The sequence below is a fragment of the Megascapheus bottae genome, chromosome 26 (genome assembly GCF_031878675.1).
Source record: "Megascapheus bottae isolate mThoBot1 chromosome 26, mThoBot2.hap1, whole genome shotgun sequence".
Lineage (NCBI taxonomy): Eukaryota > Metazoa > Chordata > Mammalia > Rodentia > Geomyidae > Megascapheus > Megascapheus bottae.
Window position 1 is genome coordinate 11654474 of NC_143534.1, and position 21871 is coordinate 11676344.

Genomic DNA, 21871 nt, shown 5'->3' on the forward strand with positions numbered 1-21871 from the left:
TCTTTGCACAGCTAGCCCAGCTAGCTTTACCTATGGTAAAGACAATGCATGGGAAAAAGACTATTCCTGAGAACTCAAGTATGAAAATAATACCACTTAGGAGAAGCCTTTATTATTAGCTACCGCTGAAATAACTGGGGAAAGAGTACATAGCAAAGGAGACTCTTAGGCTAACCAGACCAAATTTCTTTATATAACTAGAAAAGAGGCAGGACATATTCATGCTTAGATTAGAATTCCACCAATCACAGTATGCTTTTAGTTCCCCCGATCACAGCATGATTTTAGTTCCATCAATCACAGGCTTTGTAGCAGTCAATTACAAGTCATGCATAAGCAGGATCTTTGCTCCTCCTCCTCTCTGCTGTTATTGGAGACACATTTCCTGGTTGGGGGGCAGCAGTTGGTGCTGCCATCTGGTGGTCATTGAAGCTTGTCATAGAGTCTTCTAAGATGGGTGCTTGTAGTCTGGAGCGATCATGACTAGAGCAAGGTTTCTTGAAGCAGTCATCGCATCTTGCAACTGGAGTGGATTTTCCTCTGAGCAGTTATGAAATGTGGGCTGGACAAGCTATCCTGCTGACAGTCCAACAGCACAGAAATGCTTGATTGACAGGCTTAGGTTAAGGTAGCTGGGCACACAAAAGGTTTGACAGCTATCAATCAAAGGATCACATTAGACCAGTTACAACAACTTAGTTTATTTGAGGGAAAAGTAAACATTGAAGACTATTTTTACTTCCAGAAAAGAATTGTCATTAATGTGAATATTCTTAACAGGATTAATAGTGCTTTTGGGCCCATTAAATGCAATTCTGGAGAGTCAGGTCCCTCTGAACTAATTTTATAGCTCAGGTCTGATAGATATCTCAGAGATTTTTCTGCATAAAAATTCTGCCACACTGAAAACTTTACAAGAAGGAATAGGAGATACACTAGGCCTCCTTGGCACAGGTCGAAACTTTCTCAATAAGGATCAAGAAACACAACAAATCAGAGAAAGGCTGGATAAGTGGGACTGCATTAAACTGCAGAGCTTTTGTATGGCAAAGGACATAGCTAGTAAATGAATTAGGAAGCCTACAGAATGGGAGAAGATCTTCACCAACCATACAACAGACAAAGGCCTCATATCTAAAATATATCAGCAGCTCAAAAAATTGAATCACTCCAAAACTAATCTCCAAAGTAACAACCATCCCATTAAAAGATGGGCCAAAGACTTAGGAGAGTCTTCTCTGAAGAAGAAATAAGAATGGCCTATAGACACATGAAGAAATGCTCAACATCTCTGGTCATAAAAGAAATGCAAATCTAAACAAGGCTAAGATTCCACTTCACTCCAGTTAGAATGGCCAGGATCAAGAAAACTAATAACAACAGATGGTGGAGGGGATGTGGCCAGGAGGGATCACTACTACACTGTTGGTGGGAGTGCAAACTCATTCAACCACTATGGAAAGCAGTATGGCAGTTCCTCAAAAGACTAAACATAGAGCTCCTCTATGACCCAGCAATTCCACTACTTGGCATTTACCTAATCGTCCAGAAACTAGGGCATACTAAATCCACTAGCACAACGATGTTCATTGCAGCACTATTTACCATAGCAAAGATATGGAACTAACCCAGATGTCCTTCAGTTGATGAGTGGATCAACAAGATGTGGTATTTATACACAATGGAATTCTATGCTGCTGTCAGAAAGAATGACACTGCCCCATTTGTAAGGAAATGGAAAGACTTAGAAAAAATCATATTAAGTGAAGTAAGCCAGACTCAAAGGAACATGGGCCCAATAGTCTCCCTCATTTGTCATAATCAGTAGAAACCTAGGGCTCTCCTAGCAGAGATTTACAACAGAACAAAATCTAGAGACATTAGGCCAAATAGTATGATACTAAATGTAAGGACCTCCAGGATAAGGAAACAAAAGCCATATAATGAGTGACTGTTGTTCTTAATGTACTATGTTATCTCTCATCTCTTTTGCCATTCGTTGGTTATCTCATGTTGTTACAATATTTCACCTTGTTATCTGATATAATTTATATGTTCTTAATTGGTTATTTGAAATTGGTTGGGGAAGGGGGGAAATCAAGATAAGCGGGGGGAAATGGGAGGGAAATGGGGACCATGTCATGAGAAAATGTATCAATGTTTGTGAAGTTATGCACCTTCTATCTGGTGAACATAATGTAACCCTTCTCTTCATCACAATAAAAAAATTAAAAAAATTCCTTGCGACTGCTTTCTACTTTCTGTCTTTAAGTAATTGATGGCCTTAGATACTTGATAGCAGTGGGATTACATAATATTTGTCTCTTTGCATTTGAATTCTTTCCACTTTGCGTAATATGTGTGTTGTAGCATGGAACAGAAATTCCTTCTCTTTGAAGACTGAATAATATTCCATTGTTTGTGTGAACCACTTCTTGTTTAATTGATCTGCTGATGGTTTCCTAGGTTATTTTAACCTTTTGGCTGTTGTGAGTAATGCATCTATCAACATTGCCGTGTTCAAAGTATTTCTTTAATCCCCTAGTTTTCAGTTCTTTGGGGGATATATACATGGAAATAGGATTCCCTATATTATCCTTTAAGGTCCTACTGGGATTCTGGTTAGTAAAGCAATAGATACAAGATGAATAAAAATATGGAAGGTAGTTAATAAAAATGTGTTAGGTAGTGGATAATAATACAGCGAATAAGTCAATAGTTGATAGCATTCATGTTTTCCTTTCAGGAGAAAATTTACTACTTGCTTCAGCAGTTATTATGAGGTATTAGTTGAAGTGTGTGGTCACGTGTTACCACACAAAACTATTTTCCAGGGTGAATATTTGTGTTATTTTTGATGGAGGAGCAAAGTTCATTGGGAAAGAAGGGAGTAGGTGGAGCTGCTGTCAACACATAATTAAGAGAATTTTTTTAAGGTCATGTTTTTAAATGACCTATGATTTTTGTGAGATAACAATTATAAAATATGGCTTGAGTACAGAAACACTGAAAGAATGTTTAGTGGTTGTATACAAAACCCTTTGACCTGTGTCCTTAGACTTGTCCCAATCCTTTAAACTCCTTTAAAAATAACCTCATTATAGCTGCATGAAAAATGGCTGCATTTCTACTCACCTCCTATAAATATGCACATCGTAGTCAAGATGATATAGAATGATATGTGAATCACAGATAATGTGCAGACTGGGAGTCTATCTTACATAAATATGAGTATCAGCTTCTTATCTCTCATCCTACTGACTTACGGAAATTGTCCCCTTTCTTGTCTCTCATTTCTTCTGAGCACTTCTTGTGATTTTTGCAAAGTGAACTGCATGAAAGTAAGTGATTAAAATCCCTGCTGAGGGCTGAGAAGCATGATCCTCCCTTATGAAGAGAGGAGATCTATAGGGGAAAGGTGTTGCAGTTGAAAGATTTATATGGACGGTTGTGGCCGTCATGTGTTTCTAGGCCATGTGTTCTAGCTGAGGCTGTGAGTGGGAAAGGGCTAGTTTTATCCATCAGGTTTGTGTGAAGTCCAGCTCTTCTCTTCTGTCTCCTCTTCATTACTCAGAAGTAGGACACAGGATATAGAAACTCCAGGGAGGAAGAGAGTATCATGTTTGCCATTGTATATTCAGTGCCTAAACAGTGGTTGGCCTATGGTGGTTATTAGATGGCTATTTATTAACAGAATGAATGAATCAATGAGCAAAGAAGAAGAAAGATACATTTTTTGTCGGTTTGGGGCCTTGAACTCTTTGGCTTAAGGCTAGCATTCTACCACTTGAGCCACAGTGTCACTTCCAGTTTTTGAGTGGTTAGTGGGTGTTAGTGTCTCATTGGGACTTGGCTGTCTGACATGGCTTCTGAACTGTGATTCTCAGATCTCAGCCTCCTGAGTAGCTAGGATTACAGGTGTGAGCCACCAGCACCTGGCAAAAAAAATGCCATCTTGATGAATGAAGCCATCCTGAGTACATAATGTTGGGTCAACTGGATCACTTTGAGATTGCAGAAGTTAATGCTGTTTGGACATTTTGGTAAGCAAAATAATAGCCTCCCCGAGATGCTCATGTTGGACTCTATGGGAAGCTATGAATGTTAAGGGTGGGACCCAATTTGCTAATCAGTTGACCTTTAAGCAAGAAACTTACCTAACTGAAGTCCTTGAAAGTGACAGGTAGAGGCAGAAGTAATGGGGAATTAGAAGTTTGATGAGTCTATGCTGTAAGAAGAAGCCATGAACTAAGGACTCAGCCTCTGGAAGTTTCCAGAAGAAACAGGGTCATGCTGAAACCTTAACTTTATTCCAGTTAGATTGATTTCAGACTTCTGATCAGTGGAAGTAGGAGATAGGTTTGTATGGGGTTCATTTCCTTATGTAGTACATAGTTGCTCATTTTTTGTCAGTTGTGGGACTTGAACTCTGGGTCTGAACCTTGTCCCTAAGCTCTTCAGCTCAAGGCTACCCCCTGGCACCATACTCTCACTTCTGGTTTCCTGGTGATTAACTGGAGATAAAAGTCTCACAGACTTTTCAGTGCGTGGGCTAGCTTCCTGAATAGCTGGGCTTACAGACATGAGCCACATGATTCTTAGAGGGAGAGACTCTTATTGGACATGAAAAATCCATGCCTAGGCCATCTGCATGCTTAGAAGAGAAGACAAGTAATGAATTTAAAAAAAACTCTAAAAATTAGTATAAAAATGGATATCTGTTAGCTTAACATTAACATTAATTGAGGGGAAGTCTAGGCATTTGCTGAAAAAAAATTAGAGATGAAATACCCTGAAAACACTGTGTTTTTGTTATGTCCATTGGATCAAAGTCTTATTTTGGTGGTGCAATGATAGATTTCACCATGGATGCTGCAGCTGTTAAAGAGTTTGTGGGGGGTATTTGTGTATGTCACAAATGATGACAATTTATGTTTCATTTCAACTGATTTTCAATATTGATGAAGTTGTGTTTGCTTATTGTGGTAAAATCAACAGCATAATATTTACTATTGTAAGCATTTTAAAAATAGATGGCTGGATGGCAGTAGATAAATTCACATGACTGCACATCTGTCTCCACTCTCCATCTTCAGTTTTTGCTTTGTCCTCAAGTGACACTCTGAACTATGAGATACTATTTCTCTATTTCATCTGTCCCCAGCTCATATTTTCTGTTAAGGTTCTACACTAAGCTACCTCAGAGACATGGAATCACATTGTATTTATCTTATCAAAACTATTCTTTTCTACAAAGGAGTTGCTCGTTTCACATTATTATGCAAATGACAGACATGCAAAATACTATTCTATAAAAGGTAATATAGTACACAACATTGATTCAGTTGTTGAGGAAACCGGTCACAGCCACAGGCTTGCTTTTGAGGTGGCGTGGGTCCCAGGGGAGGGACAAACAATAAAGGGAAAACTTAGAAGCAGCAAGATAATTTCATGGTTATACATAAAATTTGAGATTTCTATTAGATTTCCAAGTGGAAGTGTTAAGTAGACATTAGGACAGATGAATCCCACAAAAGTCAGGGGACATTATTATCACCTTCCCAACATGTCTTCAGATTGGACCAGCAGGAATAGGTTATATACAGTTGCAGTTTTCAAACCATTTGAAAGAGGTACTCCATAGGATTTTACCCAAAAGTTCTACTTGTGCCCAACAATCAATTACTGTATTCCAGATTTGGAGGTTTTCCTAAGATCTCCCAATTTTAATGATTAGCAACTTCACAGGGAAAGAGTGGTCTGCAATATAAAATAACTACTAAATGTCCTCTGTGAACAAACGCTGTACTTTCCTTTTTCTAATAAAGCACACAACTTTAGCAAGCACAAGCATTTTCAAGCTAAAGCAAAATGGCTGAGAAAGGGAAGCAGTCATATGATTCCCCTCCAGCCACACAACTTAACTCTCTCCAGATGTAAACCTTCGCTCTTCTCCCTCCTCATAATTTTTGTCTGGAGTGAAACTATTAAAGAGACTGTTTTTCTCTTATGAAGTCCAAAGTGGAGACAGAGAATTGCAACTTCAATGATAAGTACTTGTTTAGTATGGTTTCTCTCCTGTTGCTTGGATCTATGGATATGAGCAATGACATAAGGAAAGAATTCTTAAGAGAGTTAGGTTAGAGGACTAGATTTTAAAAAGTTATTATCATTATCTCAAAGGAAAATCTTAGTTCTAAACTGAAGAGGACAGGTCTCTTGTAATGACAATAATAATGTGTGTGTGTGTGTGTGTGTGTGTGTGTGTGTGTGTGTGAGAGAGAGAGAGAGAGAGAGAGAGAGAGAGAGAGAGAGAGAGAGAGAGAGAGAGAGAGCACTTTTCAGTAGATGGCTCATTAGACTACTTCAGGTAGTAATCAATAGGTAACTTTCAGAATCAACAGCCTTAATAGGACATAAATGATAAGATGTGAAGGCTCTCCATTCACCAATATTCTTACCCAGATTTTTACATATGTATGTATATATGTATATATGCATATTTATATGCATGCTGGTCTTGGGGCTTGAACGCAGAGCCTGAGTGCTGTCCCTGAGCTTTTGTTCTCAAGACTAGTGCTCTACTACTTAAGCCACAAATCCATTTCCCTCTTTTTGGTACTTCATTGGAGATACGAGTCTCTTGGGCTTTCTTTCCTGATTTGATTTTGAACTACAAATCCTCAGATCTCAGCCTGAGCAGCTAGGATTACATCATCTGGAAGTTTTTTCTATATTATCTTTAACTTAATATTATCTTGTCATTATTTAAACACAACAAAGTGTCTATATTATTTGCATATTAAATATTTTTTTGTAACTTTCAAAAGCAGCTTTTACACAATATAGGAAGAAAATATCGAGATTTTTTTATTTCACAAATTAAACAAATTGTGCCTTTAGATCTCTAACTATGTGGCTTTTTGATATAAGGAAAATGACAACATTTATAACCTTTAAACTCCTAAAATCCCTGTGGTTTGGGGGGGTCAGCTCCATCCTTGACAAATGACTTCAAGGCATAAGTCTATCTAGGTTACCTTAAAAATTTTTTTAAAGTATGTATCAAATCCTTTAGTATCTCAGGATATTGAATCTCTTGAGTCATGTGCATGGACCTAAATAGAAAACTCTGAAAGTAGAAGAAGCGGAGGCGATTGTGGTGTTGACAAAAGATTCTCTCCTAGACTTGATTTTAGTTAGGTTCCAGCACAGCTGAGTTTGTCTCTGCCTCCACAGAATCTAGTTTGAAGCCAGTTTAGAAAGAACCTGTGTCTTTCAGGCTTGGGTAAATCCTTTCTACCACCTCCCCTCCACCTCCCTCCATGTTATGATCCTCCTGGCTAGCACTGAGCCAGAATTCCCTCCTTGCCCCTGATATTTCCTTCTCAAAACTTTCTACCCATGAACCCCTGCCAACTCCTTCTTGTCTATAAACTCCCACCTTCCCTTGTTGTATGTAAAGTTGAGCTCAGGCTCTGTCTTTCTTACCACAAAACCCCATCACAGTGGACTCTTCTCATATCACAGTGATCTGGAGCACTGTTTTCTTTTTAGCAAGATTACCCTGGCTAACAAAAGGATAATTATTTTTCTTTGCTACTATCTACCTTATGTAGCTATGGAGAAGTCTACTTGCACACAGTGGGTTTATGATGCATTTCTATTTTTCTTACCCGCGTTATTGCTTCTGTTATTCCATCCTCAACTCCTTTTTACTATTCCTTCCTCTTCCTTATGTTAGAAATAACGCAGGATGTTGAGGTTTCACATAGGAATAAGGATACCAACCAAAAAGGAATTTAGCAATGCAAACTTCACTTCTGCAAGCAGGATGCATCATCAGCCAAGAATCTGCCAAGCAAGGACACAGAACAGGCAGGCTGCTCCCTTTTTATCCCTAACCCAGCAAGCCCCGCCCCTCCGCTCATATTGGCTGAGCTCAGGTTCACAAAAGGATGTGGCTTAACAAGATGCAACTAAAATTCAAGGAGCTTCTAACAGGATGTCTTAAAGTGTTCAGGAAAAGGATGTTAACCAAAATATAATTAACAAGGGTCAAGCCACCTGGCCCAAACAGGAGCTCTTGGAAAACATTTTTCTCAAGATTAAACAGAAACGAAGCAAACTACTTTGATAGAAAATAACGTTTTTTCACACTCAGAATAGACCCTCTCCTCCTCCCCCACCTGCTGCAGGTACTCCCTTCCAGGGCACTGAAAGATCTGCCTTTGGGTAAATTCTTTCCTTCCATAAGTGCATGGCTCAGAGCCTCATAATAACATGTGCACAGAGAATGTTTGTTATCTTGATTTCAGGGAGACATTCTATTTTCTCTAGGTTAAACAACCCCAGGTTTCTTAACTATTCTTTGCACAATCTGTCAAGGCATCTCCCATTCTTCATATTTACTCTCTGTAATGAAAAGCAGTCAGTGTCACTGATGCCCAGGGCCCCTGTGCCCAGACACATTCCTGCCCACAAGTGTGGGCAGAGAGCCCATTAACCTGAGGGAGACACTGAGTGTGCTCCAGTTGGAGCTGGAGCTGCCCACTGCATGCAAACTGATGGAAATTCCTGAACAACTGGGAAGGAAGATGATGGGGAGAGCCAATAGCTGGGGTGCCTGAGAGACGGTGAACATAGTGCATCGGCCAGCCACTGTGGACAAGCAGCTCTCCCTCCACTCAACAGTCTACCTTTATTGTTTAGTTACACCTTCCTCTACGGTGAATGCGTGGCTCAGTATTCAGAGAAGGTTAGTTACCTTTGTTTCCTTGATTCCCGTGAATTAAGGGCCAAGGGACCAGTCCCTACAGCTTTCCACTGAGGTAGTATCTACAACCATTTATTTCCAAACCAGCAGGGAGTCCACTCCCATCGCTCCACTAGTCCGCTTCCTGGTACTAGGATGTAAATGCCCGAGATGATAAACTTGGAAGAGGTTCATTTGGCTTAAGGTTTTGGAAGGTCTTGTCCACAATTAAGTGGCCACTGAGTGGATTCTGGGGAGAATGCAGTGGAGTGAAGCCACCTCCATCATAAACCAGGAACTACTCAGGGGAACAAGAAGAGGCGAGAGATGATTGTAGCAACCATGATTATTTCTAGGGATTATTTCCAATAAGATGATTTATTTCAGGTAGAGACTGAGAATACAGGTGACGACAGTGAGACACTGCAGAATAGACCAAAGGTGATGAGTTGTTAAATAAAAATGGAATTCTCACCATGAGTATGGGGTAATTAGTAGAGAGAAAACGAATATTTATGAATAGATGCACTTGATATTCTTAGCATCTTATCTGGGAGTGTACAACTCAAAACACTGATGTGTGGGTAGTCTCTTAAACATTTTCAGCATAGCCTCAGGTAGAATATGTTTCTTCATCTTGAGTTCATTTGCCCAACAAACCTGTAGGATATAATGTCGTGAGTTCAATTGGGTCAAATTGTCTTACAAGAGAGATACCTTTCATGGGGGACATTATGAGGTGAATTAGGTCCCTGCAACACGCTACTTTTTCTCCCACAGTATCTCAAAATATATAATTGGCAAAAGCACTTTTAGAGAGGGAATCTAGTTAAAATGAGAATATTAGCTGGACCATAATTCAATAGAAGTTGCTCTTTATATAAAAAAGATGAAAGACGAAAGAAGGGGGAGAGAGGAAGATGATGGGAGCACGTGCGGCTGAGGAGGAGGTGCCGTGGGCAGGCGGCATCTGTAAGCTAAGGGAAACTTGACACCCCAGGCTGTGGAGACTGGCATGGAAACAGACCCTTCCTGGCATGAAGGAGTCCAATCCTGTCTGCAATCACTTTGATCTTGGCCGGAAGGTCTGACAACACATTTTTGTTGTTTTAAGCCATGAAAGCCTTAGGAAACTAAAACAGAGGACTGATAGGTGAAGCTTTTAAAAATCAAAATTTCTTATTTCTATAAGGATCTGTAAATCCTGTAAATTATATGAATTTGTATGTCCCTACACTTCTTTAAGTGCAGAAAAGTGGAAAACCATCACTTGACAAAAAAAAAAAAAGCAAGGAAACCCACAGGTACTAGTTTAAAAACAATCTCACCTAATGGGTGGGGAGCAGGACAATTTGCTGATGACTTAACTGCTTCTACAACAATGCACAGCCAAAAATAAGCTAGAGCACAGATATTAAGAACATTCCTACTGTGTCGTACTGTGGCGCCGATAAAAGTTAAATCCAAGGCTTTTTATTGTCAAGAGGCCCCGGTATCAGGCTACATTTCCATATGGATTTTGGCCAACCATCATAAATAACAGAGCACTTGCTCATAAACAATTCCAAAGGCAGTGTGTCAGGCAGATGGTATTTTGGAGGTGGGGCAGAAAAAGCTGAAAATGGCAAACAGTTATACCTTCTGCATCCTGGCCGTGGTGAACTTGCTGCCGATTTAAGTATCACTGGGGGAATTATGGTTTTCTTCAGTCCCCACCAAATGAGTCTAACGTTTCATGCTTTAAACTTCTCATGCTAAAGAAATCACTACTTTAATGCAATCTGTAGGAAGAGGAGCTGTTAGAAAGAACAGTAGACCTTAGGGAAGCACTCTTAGCATTCATGAAGTTCAGACAAAGGTTTGTATGTTTGGGCACTTCCTGAAGGTACCAGAATGCTCTTTCTGGAGAAGTAACCAGAGGAGAAGGTGCAGATTTCACAGAAAGATTATGCCAATATTTTAAGAAAATTGTGCCTTGTCAGAAAATTCTGTAAGGGGTTGTAAGGGTGAAAGTACTGGTGCAGTTACGTGCCTGAATATACTATGGCTATCAGTGGCAAGATATCAACACAAGTTCAGAACGCCGAATTGCCTTTCCCATGTGTATTTTATTTTTAGGAAAGAGCAGGTAAGATTTCCTTCCTTTATTATGTTAGTGTAAGGCTTGGCCAATGAGGCTGGTCTGGGATGGAATTTCCTCTGCATCTCAGGCCAAATCTAGCCCCCTTGCAGACTAGTTTGTACAGATATTGGGTTGGATGCTTCCATTTTCATTTGCAACAGCAGCAACCGCAGAACCACTGAATCCTAAATTTGATTTTTGCATATGCCTCTCTGGGATGCACAGGCATCTTATCTCTAGATACCAGAAGCCTTAACTTAGCTTTTGATGTATGAATAACATACAGTGTCAAGTGAAGGATTCAGCTTATTGCTTGCACTAGGCTGCAGGGAACAAACCCAGATGTACATATATCTTTCTCATTTCAGTTTCTGAGTCCCACTCAGAGAAGTAGCAAGTATTTCAGTATCTTATGAGACATGTTGCTCTGTATTGGGTAGCTGATAAACATCAAGAGGTCTGATCATTTCCAATCTCACTTTTAGAAAGTTTTAGTGAAAGAAAAATAAGCCCCACATATGAAGTATTCAGTGAAGCACTAATCTTAAGCCATGGCACCTTTCTCCCAAAGTAAAAGGGTATTATTGATTAAGCAAATGTTTTACTAATTGACTAGAACACATTGTATGCCTATTGCACAAGTTGAATAGCCTTGTAAAAACGCTTAAGAACAAAATATTTTGGTCAGATTTTGGAATATTAGCCTTTATACAAGGTTACCTCTACATAAAGTACCTGGAGAATTTTTTTTTTACCAGTTCTGGGGCTTGAACTTAAGGACCGAGTACTGTCCTTGGGCTTTCCTCAAGGTTAGAGTTCTACTACGTGAGCCACAGCACCACTTCTGCCTTTTTTTTCTATGTATGTGGTACCAAGGAATCGAACTCAGGTCTTTGTGCATGCTAGGCAAGCACTCTACAACTAGGCCAAACTCCCGGCCCTACTTGGTGAATTATACCCCTATCTAAACATAGAATTCACGTATGTCCCATTTATAATATTTATTTATTTATAATATTTATTTATTTATTTATTGTGGGTCATGTGGCTTGAACTTGGCCTGGGTGGTGTCCCTGAGCTCTTCAGCTCAAGGCTACTGCCCTACCCTTGAGCCAAGCCCCAATTCCCATTTTCTAGAGGTTAATTGGAGATAAGAGTCTCAGGTCTCTTTGTGCCCGAGCTGGCTTTGAACCTTGATCCTCTGATAGTCTACTAGTAGCTAGGATGATGGTGTGAGCCACCATGCCCAGCTCCATTTATTTATTTATCTATTTATTCATTCATTTATTTATTTACTGAGCACTGTCCTTGGACTTTCTCAAGGCTAAAGCTCTACCACTTGAGCCTCAGCACCACTTCCGGCTTTTTTCTGTGTATGTTGAACCTGGGTCTTCGTGCATGATAGGCAAGCACTCCACCACTAGGCCAAACTCCCAGCCCGCCATTTGTAATTTTTAAACATAGTTTCCAAATAATCTTTTTGGTGCCAGTTCTGGAGCTTTGAAACTCAATGCCTGATGTTATCCCTGAACTTTTGTGCTCAAGTCTAGCACTGTGCTAGTTGAGCTACAGTTCTAATTTTGGCTTTCTCAGTGGTGAATATGATGACTTTCATGCTGGGCTGGCTTTGAACTGCAGTTCTCAGATCTCAGCCTTCTGTGTAGCTAGAATTACAAGTGTGAGCCATTGGAACCCAGCGGATAGTTTTATAGAACATTTTTTTCTGTGCCTGTGTTTTAACTAGGACTTATGAGGAATATTCACAGATTGTGTCACCATCACCACACTCTAAATGTAGAACATTTCGCCATCCCAAGGAGAACTGAAATTTTTTTCAAATGTCTCCTCTCATTGCATGATTTTCTAGTTAAAAACTCCAGGTCAAAATCTTTAATATCTGGCTCTTTACATTGTAAATGAAATAAAATAAATATACCATCATGTCTTTAATTTTTAATTTTATTAGTGACAAGGTAAATAGGTATGTGAAAATCTTCACAGATCTCTATACATGTATTTAAATAAAAACAAGAGTTGAGTTTAAGTTTTCAGCGAGTGCCTAGTACATAATTTGTTTGCTGTATAACTATCTCCAAGTTTATAAAACTTAATTCTCCCATTTCTCCATATTTTAAAAATCAGCTACAAGAATTGGCAAGGGAATTCTGGGAAGAGAAATTCAGATAGGCTCTGAGAAGGAGCTCAGTGCATTAGGACTTATGAAAGAACAGCAATGATAAAGTCAGGACATACTCAGTGCATTGTCAGGGTTTTCTGTGTGGATAGGAGAAATGGTAGAGAAATGGCCTCTGGATGAGACATCTGATCTCAGGTTTCTCCTTCCTTTCATTGCTCCCACATTCTAAGGGGTAGAGGCTGCTCTGTGCACGTGTGTGATGTTTTGTGTGATGCTCTGTGTTAGCAGGGCCCTCCAGAAGGAACCTTCATTGGCTGAGTCTGTGGTTGGCATTTCAAGCCCTTATTCTTTCTGTTTCACTCCAGAAGAGTGAACTGAGAGTTCTGAGCTCCATCAGGAAGCAAAGGGGGCATTTTATGACCCTAACTCCTAGGTGATTGATCTTGTGGTTATAAGACAGGCATGACAAGAGTTAGGACACTTTTAGGGGCTAAAGAAGGCATATTGGCATCCCTCAAATCATATCACATAGATGGCCACAGACTGACTTTTAAAGGGCTCCCACTTAGGGCCCCCGAAGCTGGTGTGGGACTTTTAAACTCTTGAGTCAAGTGCACTGCTCACCAGCCATCAGCCACACGCTGGAAGTTCGACTTGAGCTCCTGACAGACATGTCAACAGCTCCAGAATGGATTTAATTCAGAAGCAGACAGACAAGGAACTACAACAATGTGTTCAGCCATGTGCCTTTGGTTTGCCTTCCAATGGGTTTCTGCAGCGAAAGCCAAATGGCTTCCATCCAGGTTAAAGGCACAGCATAAAATTTAGTGTCTGTGAATTTGGCTCATCTTTCAAATAAAGCATGATTGTTGAAATTGGGGCACAGATTTCTTTTCCAACTGCTTTGTAAACTTAAGGATTTGGGTCAGGTTTTTTTTTTCTATCAGACTTAATATTCAGGATATTAATTAAAAAACAACTAATACCAGTGTAAACATGCTTCAGATATATATGTCTATAAAGTATTGCACATATAATTTTCAGCATTTCTTCATAGCAATTTTCCATCATTATAAAAATACAAAATTGTGCTGATTATGAACTTGGCTGGTCAATTTTACTTCAAAATGACAGTATAAAACATGATTACGCATTATTTACAAGAGTCTTAACAAATTTTCATGATGGTTAAGTTAAAGCTGATGAGAAAATAGCTTAAAATAAAAGATTATTTATTCTCCCAGGTTATATACTAGAAAGATTAGTGTAAAATGAGTAATAAAGTAGGTGTTAGCAATTTTAACTAAAATTTTAGGAATCCAGGTTTGTGACACACCTGTACAACTTTGTATTTCTATCTTGTTTATGTTTAACAAGTTTTTTTCATATTTTGTTCTTGTATAAAAATATGAGGTATAGCAGGAAAAACAGATATTTACTCCCAAGCTAAATATTGGTATTGCTTATTGTAGATATTAAAAAAGTGTTTATCATATGATTAAGTTGTTTTAGTATGAACTCTATATATTTAAATCACTTTAAAAAACTGCTTTGAGTATTAAGTACCTTGAAATTCTTGTCAGTGGAAACTTTTTTTGTTTCTTATTTTTTTCTTTTGCATATATAAAAGGAAATATATATACAATGTTGTATAAAGATAAATTGAACAGATGTGAGTTTCTGGAAAGTACGAATAAAACTAATTGTGGGTAGAAGGCAGCAAAGTATCAAGCAAAACTCACTCATAATACGAATTCATTTTTCCTCAACCCTATCTAAAATGAGAAGACAGTCTATTAAAAGACAAAGTTATTGGCACAAAGTAGTTATCTTAGCATGACACAAAGTGAATGATGTTGAAAACTAGCTAACCAAATCTTAATTTCCAAGTCCTCTGGACAAGCAAAGAATCTCAACTCTAGAGAAATGGAAAATAAATAAATAATCTTTAAAAAAATTCCTCACACAAAATTATCTTTGTTGTTTCAAAAGTACTTTTCACAGTACCAACAACATATTGCTTTGTCTCCCTGAGCCATCCCATCTTTACCAATGTTCCTTTTCCGTAGGGAGGTGTCACAAATTCCACTGGGTACAGTAGTGTCAGACAGTTGTTCAGTCTTTGTTCATTTTCTAAATTCTATAGGAATTCAGACAGTTCATCTTTGCAAACTCAGGTATTGCTTTTTTTTTTTTTTAAATAAACCTGGACAGCAAGTCCTAAGTTCTGATATCTAGTCCAAAATGCCTGCCAAATAAGGAATGACAAAAGCCAAAGAAATCCTCCATGACCTTGGATCTGGTTGTTTCCATCATGCTGGGGTTTCTCTCTGTCTCCACACAGGCCTCTCTGGTTTCCATGGCAGCATCCTCAAGAGGATGGAGTCTATGAAGGGATCCTGTCAGCGGCCCTTCTACTTCCTAGGTCCCGGCAGGTGAAGGAAAGCCTTTCTTGTATAGCCCTTACGTCTCTCCTTTTCTTTGAATAGGACCAGTGTTTGAGTTTTGGGTCTTGGTGTTTCCTCTGTTAAGCCTCAGGGGTCTTGGCGCTGGTCAGGTGTTCCTTATCAGCCGTCTCATCTTGGGGAGGTCTTGCTCTGTCAAAGAATCCACACTACAAAAAAAGCAAACGGGGGGGGGACTTGTAAAACATGAAACATGTTTCCATTTTGTTTTCTAAGAAGTGTGGAGCTTTGTGAATGTCATCTATACTACGTGTAGGTTAAGAATTTCACTGGCAGCGAGGGACCACTTCTCCAGAGCAAGGTGATATATGATTAGTGGTGGGGCACAGAACTTGGATGTTTTCCAGGGGTTACAGCAGTGCATCGCAACCATTTCTTCTTCTTTATTATTATTATTATTATTATTATTATTATTATTATTATTTTGCATGTTTGTTGAGCTGGCATCATTCTTGGGATGAATTTTAGGTAGAATAAGACTGTTGACTTTCTGTGCTTGGTGGGAGATATCTTATGTCTACATGATAGGTGTTGTATGTCTACTTCAACGACAGAACCAGCCAGCCAGACATCTTAGTAACGTCTCAGGGAATAACCAGCCACTCTTATAAGAAGCACTTCTAGACGCTTCTACCTCCTTTAGAAAATCTTTCTAGAAACCTGAATCATCTTATTGCTTGTTTAGCATTTTCTAGATCTGCATTGTGACTATTCTGTCATATTGGTGCATAAAATTCTATTTCCTGCCAATTGGAATAAGTTGCAGAATAACACAAAAAAGTAATTTCTAAATGACTGTGTGGGCTTAGAATGGTGTGAATATTGGTGCATAAAATTCTATTTCCTGCCAATTGGAATAAGTTGCAGAATAACACAAAAATGTAATTTCTAAATGACTGTATGGGCTAAGAATGGTGTGAATGCATTACAATTAGAAAAGCTATTCTTATTCAAAGACAAAGTTTTCTATGTTTAAAGTTCTGTTAAACTAGTTGCCTGTTGTTTCAAAATGAAAACATACCATGATTTTTGGGACCAACAACAATGGTGGTTAGTTGAGATGAGACTGAGTTAATTACACTGATAGTCACATCTTTGTGATATTATTTCTAGTTTTGGAATGGAAGGCTCTCTGTGAAAGCTGGCAGGAGTTCAAATTGTCACCAGAAATTCATTCCTGTTGTGAACTTAGAACAAACCTCAGCAGAACACATCAAAGAACATGTTAAAGCTTCCTAATAAAGACTGACTATTTGGCAAAATAACAAAACAAGTCCAGGCGTCTTGTAACATGTACAATCTATTTGGCCCAATTCATAGTCAAAATAAAAATTAGAATTGACCTATATTAATTGTGTTGGTACAGTGCTTATTAAAAAACATCTTAAAGGATTTGTGATGGTACCATGTCAATAAAAAGCTTAAGATCTTGGCTAATGAAGCCAGAGAGAGAAGCCTTCATAATAACATGATCACTCCGAGCACATGGTAGAAAGATCACAGGCCTTAGCTAATATCTTCTCCTTCCCCGACTTTTTATTTACAAGAAATCTCCAGATGAGAGCTGGGGATATAGTTCAGCGCCAGAACACTCGCCTAGAGTTCAATCTTGAAGTTAAAGTACAATGGAATTAAAAAAAATTCAAATGCTGGGGCCAGGAGTTTGGCCAAGTGGTAGAGTGCTTGCCTAGCACGCACAAAGGCCTGGATTTGACTCCTCGGTACCACATATATAGAAAAAAGCTGGAAGTGGTGCTGTGGCTCAAGTGGTAGAGCACTGGCCTTGAGAAAAAAAAGTCCAAGGACAGTACTCAGGCCCTGAGTTCAAGTCCCATGACTGGCAAAAAAAAAAAAAAATCAAATGCACTCCAGTCTTCTTAAACACTAGCAACACAAGGTATATCAAATATGTCAAAGCAACCAAGACACAATTTTCCCATTAGATATTAAAAAAAATCTATAAATTTGGGCCAGAAGTTGGGCCTTGTGGTAGAGTGCTTGCCTAGCATGCATGAAGACCCAGGTTCAATTCCCTGGTACCACATACATAGAAAGAGCCGGAAGTGGTGCTGTGGCTCAAGTGGTAGAGCTCTAGCCTTGAGAAAACTCAGCCCAGTCTCTGAGTTCATGCCCTGGGACTGGCAAAAAAGAATCTATAAATTATGCCTGTATTATTGCCTTTTAATATACCTAACAATATCCTTCTAAATCCCTTCCATGGCTTCTCCAGGCTTAAAGGAAAATGAAAGAAATCAACTTACCTTCCACAAAGCTAAGGTTAAGATGGCTAGAACCAACAATCCCAGCAGTATGGCTAATATGATGACCCATAACGGGATGGAGAAGGAAACATTTGGGGTTGCCCAAATAACGGATGTCTTAATCTGAAATGAGAACAAAGCAAATGAGCTCTAAGTCAAAAGCTGTTTGGTGAAAGAAAGCAGCCATTGCCAGTATAATACTGGGGCTTCCTTTGGAAAAGAGATGCATAAATATTTGCAACAGTTTTCATTAAACTGAATTGCAGTACTTGCATTTGGGCTCCAGGTTCTGCAGGTTAGATGAAAAATCAAATGGTAAGACACTTGGTAGGTGGTTGGATTTTAACCACAGGAACTCTTGAGTAGAATTTGTGGTGGATCCCTCAATCAGCCAGCAAAGTGGACAGCAGGAACTGTAAGTTGGGCGGAATCTTTATGGTCATAGTGACCAAAAGTAGACTCTGTATATTTCTTTTCATGTGGCTGAGGTGAACTTGGGAGCAGCCAGAAGCCCTTAGCCTGCAAGATGTCAGAAATAATCGAACCTAATCTTTTTGTTTTATGGATGATAAAATTGAACCCCAAAGAACTGCGTGATTCACAGCACTAATTAATGTCACCATTAGGTCCCCTTATCTCTAACCCTGTCAGTGAAGGAAAACTTAGAACTTGAAGCATATACTTTTTCTGGAAGGAATGAATGTGCAAATTGGTGGGAGCAAAACTGAAGTTGCTTGTGTCCAACTTAACAAAAGAATTAAGTAATAACCCAGGAGGCTGCAAAGGAAAGATTCTTATGCATGACTGCCTCACCGAAACTACTAAAAAAGATCCCATTAACCTCTCAATTTTGCACAAACATTACTGCAACCTTCTGTAAACAAACTAAAACAAAGCTAAACATCTATCTGGCCATCTACTTCAGCTCTTCCCTGCTCAGTTTCAGAAGTCTCATCCCTGTAAAGAATCCTTAACTAGCTAGGGATTGTTATTTCAAAATATCTCATCGTCCATTTCTTTTTGTCTTTCAAAGGTTTCCCTTGACTCAGTTTCCCCGAATGTACGTATAGTTTATTAGGGCATGTGAATTCACATTATAAGATGATTCTGTTCCCAAGTAAATATCACCCTTTGGGGAACCTCTGGTTGTTACTGAGGTTCCGTTACATTGTGTAAAGAAAACCCTCTCCCGGTTTATTCTGGAGCTGCCTCGGAGTCTAAATTCAATTTCCAGGTGCAGAACTGAAGTGAACATCTGGACAGTGAACCAGTGTCACTCCCCAGAGTAAGGAAAATGAACCCAGCTCACAGGGACTGTCCCAGGTAGGCAGCAGAAGAATCTCTGTTGCTCATGTACTCCAAGCAGGTGCAATGAAGCTGCAAAACCAAGGAGAGACCCAGCCATGGAGCTAAACCTTTTGTCAAAGGACAGAGCAAACTTTCTTGGATTTGCATGTTATTCACCAATGCCAGCATCTCCGATTTTAACAGCGCAGCCTGCATTACCCCTCAAATTGGTCTGTTTGGTCCTCATCTTCAAGTGTGTTCATTGGAAGGATCATGATTCCAGTTCTGACGCATAGCCAAGAACTCGACCACAATCCTCACCTACCCATCATCAGGGGGGGGAATCAGGACTATAATTCACTGCTGGCATAGGAACTGGTCCTGGCCTGAGATGTCTGGATATTTTCCTCTTGGATTTGGGATGCTGCTAAGGCTCTGCTCTCCTCCTGGTTTTTAACGCCCTTCCCATCGCAGTCTACTTCTGAATGGTAGAAACAAACATGTCTGGATCCACTTGCTTTTCTAGCCCTCACATCATATTTGAACCTAGACCAAACAAGAACCAACCAAGTAGCAAGACTGGTTATCATTCTACATTGACAACAGGCCCTGGACAGTTGTTCTCTGTGAGGAAAAGGCTGGCCATAATCTACCCACTATCTCACCTCCTCCCTCTGCCTGAGAATGTTTTCTGCCAGCCTCAACCCTACTTCATCTGACACCGTATCACCATGCTGGTAGAGTCACCTGCTTGAAATGCTTTAAGGATGAGACATACAGTTCACAGATTGAAGAAATCCTTTTCAAGGTCTCCAAATGGCCCCCCAGACCTCTAGAGCTTAATGAATCTGTTATATGAACAAATTAGGACCAAGGCTATTTCTCACCACAGCGTTTGCTTTAACTACATCTAATGATGTATATGAAATCACTGCTTTCCCCCAATATTATTTATTTTGGCACAAGGCTGATTTCAAAGCAAATATGACTTTACTGGAGGCAGATGGCCATAGTTGTGGTGATGAGAATTTCAGAAGTTTGGAAGTGAAATAAATAGAAGGGACCATTCACTCACACGCTAGTTAAGATGACCCAGGAGAGAATTTGGAAGCAATGGAAAATTCTGAGGCTTCTTATAGAAATTGCATTTCCCCAAGCTCCCTGTCCACTAAAGAAATAACATAGATTTCGTCTCTAGATTGAATCTCTGTGTTAGAGAATGCCAACATTTCACATCTATAGTAAGATAAGCCACTGATGCTTCTAGGTCTTTTGACTTACCCAGTTCCCACTTTAAGTCATCTCTTCCTAGTCTGTGTGAGATCTGTGCACAAAAAGTAACTAAAAGGAGTTGTGAGAAAGAACATGAGGCTTCCGTTGTTTGTTTCACTCTGGGAAAATGGCATGGGATGAGCAGATGGAGCCCTGTATCAGGTCCCTCTGCCCCTTGGTTAAGGAAGACTTTGATGAGCTGTCTGTCAGCCTGGAGAAATAAGCAGGGCAGGCTATCTACAACGCACTAACCAAGATATCTGAAGCCTTTTCTTTGCAATAATGCTGATGAGGTCCAAATAAACCCTCACATTGCCCAGTCATACTTAATAAGATTTTCTCAAGCAGGATTAGAAAGGGACCCTTACCAAACCTACTGGCGTTTGTTTACATTCTCTTTCAAAGATTCTGAGAGCAGGCCTGAGAACAACTGGCGAGAAGATAGCTGTGTGGCTGTTCAACACTTTGCAATTTCCTTCCTGAAATTCTCATCATTGACACTGTTGCCAGTCTGCTTCCAGCAACACTAGGTTCATTAAAAAAAAATACTACTTCCAATCTTTCCCTGGAGCCAGGGACATCTTAGCATGATGCTCAGCATGTGCATTTCATGCAAGGCACCGCACACAGTTAACTGGAGGGAAGGGACATGCAGAGTGCAGGGCAAACTGTGCATTCTGCCCTGCTGGTGCTCTGCTGTTAAGACCTCCGTGTAACACCCAGTCTGCCCAGCCTCAGTCTCCACTGAGCATAGCTGCAGAAACCATCCTGGATTCTGTTGCCTTAAACTTCCGGGCATTCAGAAAGTCACTACAGCAAGGTCAGCGGAAATATAGAAAGCCAACAATAATATTCTAACGCATTTCATCTGGGTTGGTGTGCACAAGCGCCGGGCTGTGGGTGGGAAGAGCTAAAAAATGGAAGCCATCATGAGTATTGTCACCGATCTTGGAAGGAGAGATCTTTTCTGGAAGTGAGGGGCCCGGGATCATATGACACTTGTGATCTGTAGAGCTGTGGTGTGAGGGGGGCTTCCATCAGCAAAGTCCAGCTTTTCCTGCAGCTCAGTACTTTGTACAGATAAACTAGATTTCCGCTGCAGGTCAACAGCAAGGGAAAGGATTTATTTAATCGATCACTTTGACAGGGCCAAAGTTTATTTAAATACACTCTAGTGCTACAGAACTGTAGGCTAATTTGGGGGAAAATGTTGAGGAAGATCAACAACTTATCTTTTTTATTTTTTACTTTAGCTGGTTGTAGGGCTTGAACTGAGGGTTTGGACACTGTCCCTGAGTCTTTTTGTGCTCAAAGCTAGTACTCTACCACTTGAGTGCCACTTCTGGTTTTTGAGTGGTTAATTGGAGATAAGAGTCTCATGGGGATGTTTCTGCCTGGGCTGGCTTTGAACTGTAATCCTCAGATGTCAGCCTCCCGAGTAGCTAAGATTACAGGCTACCTAACAACTTTATTATTTCCAGTATTTATGAACTCATCTTAAGAAGTCCAGAAGAAGTTTTGTTGGACACATCCATCGGATAATAAATCATGAGAAAAAACAATATGAGCCAT

At 39.8% G+C, this 21871-nt stretch overlaps 1 protein-coding gene across 1 annotated transcript in view; it reads right to left on the minus strand.

Annotated features, from left to right (window-relative positions):
- Window positions 1-12818: 12818 nt before the first annotated feature.
- Itga8 (integrin subunit alpha 8) overlaps window positions 12819-21871 on the minus strand; it is a 121141-nt gene continuing 112088 nt past the window's right edge. Inside the window, exons 29-30 of the mRNA XM_090318951.1 lie at window positions 17741-17863; window positions 12819-15628 (exon numbers count right to left, since the gene is read on the minus strand). Coding sequence (XP_090175077.1) covers window positions 15542-15628; window positions 17741-17863 — 210 coding nt within the window. The 3' untranslated portion in view covers window positions 12819-15541. The remainder of the gene's footprint in view (window positions 15629-17740; window positions 17864-21871) is intronic.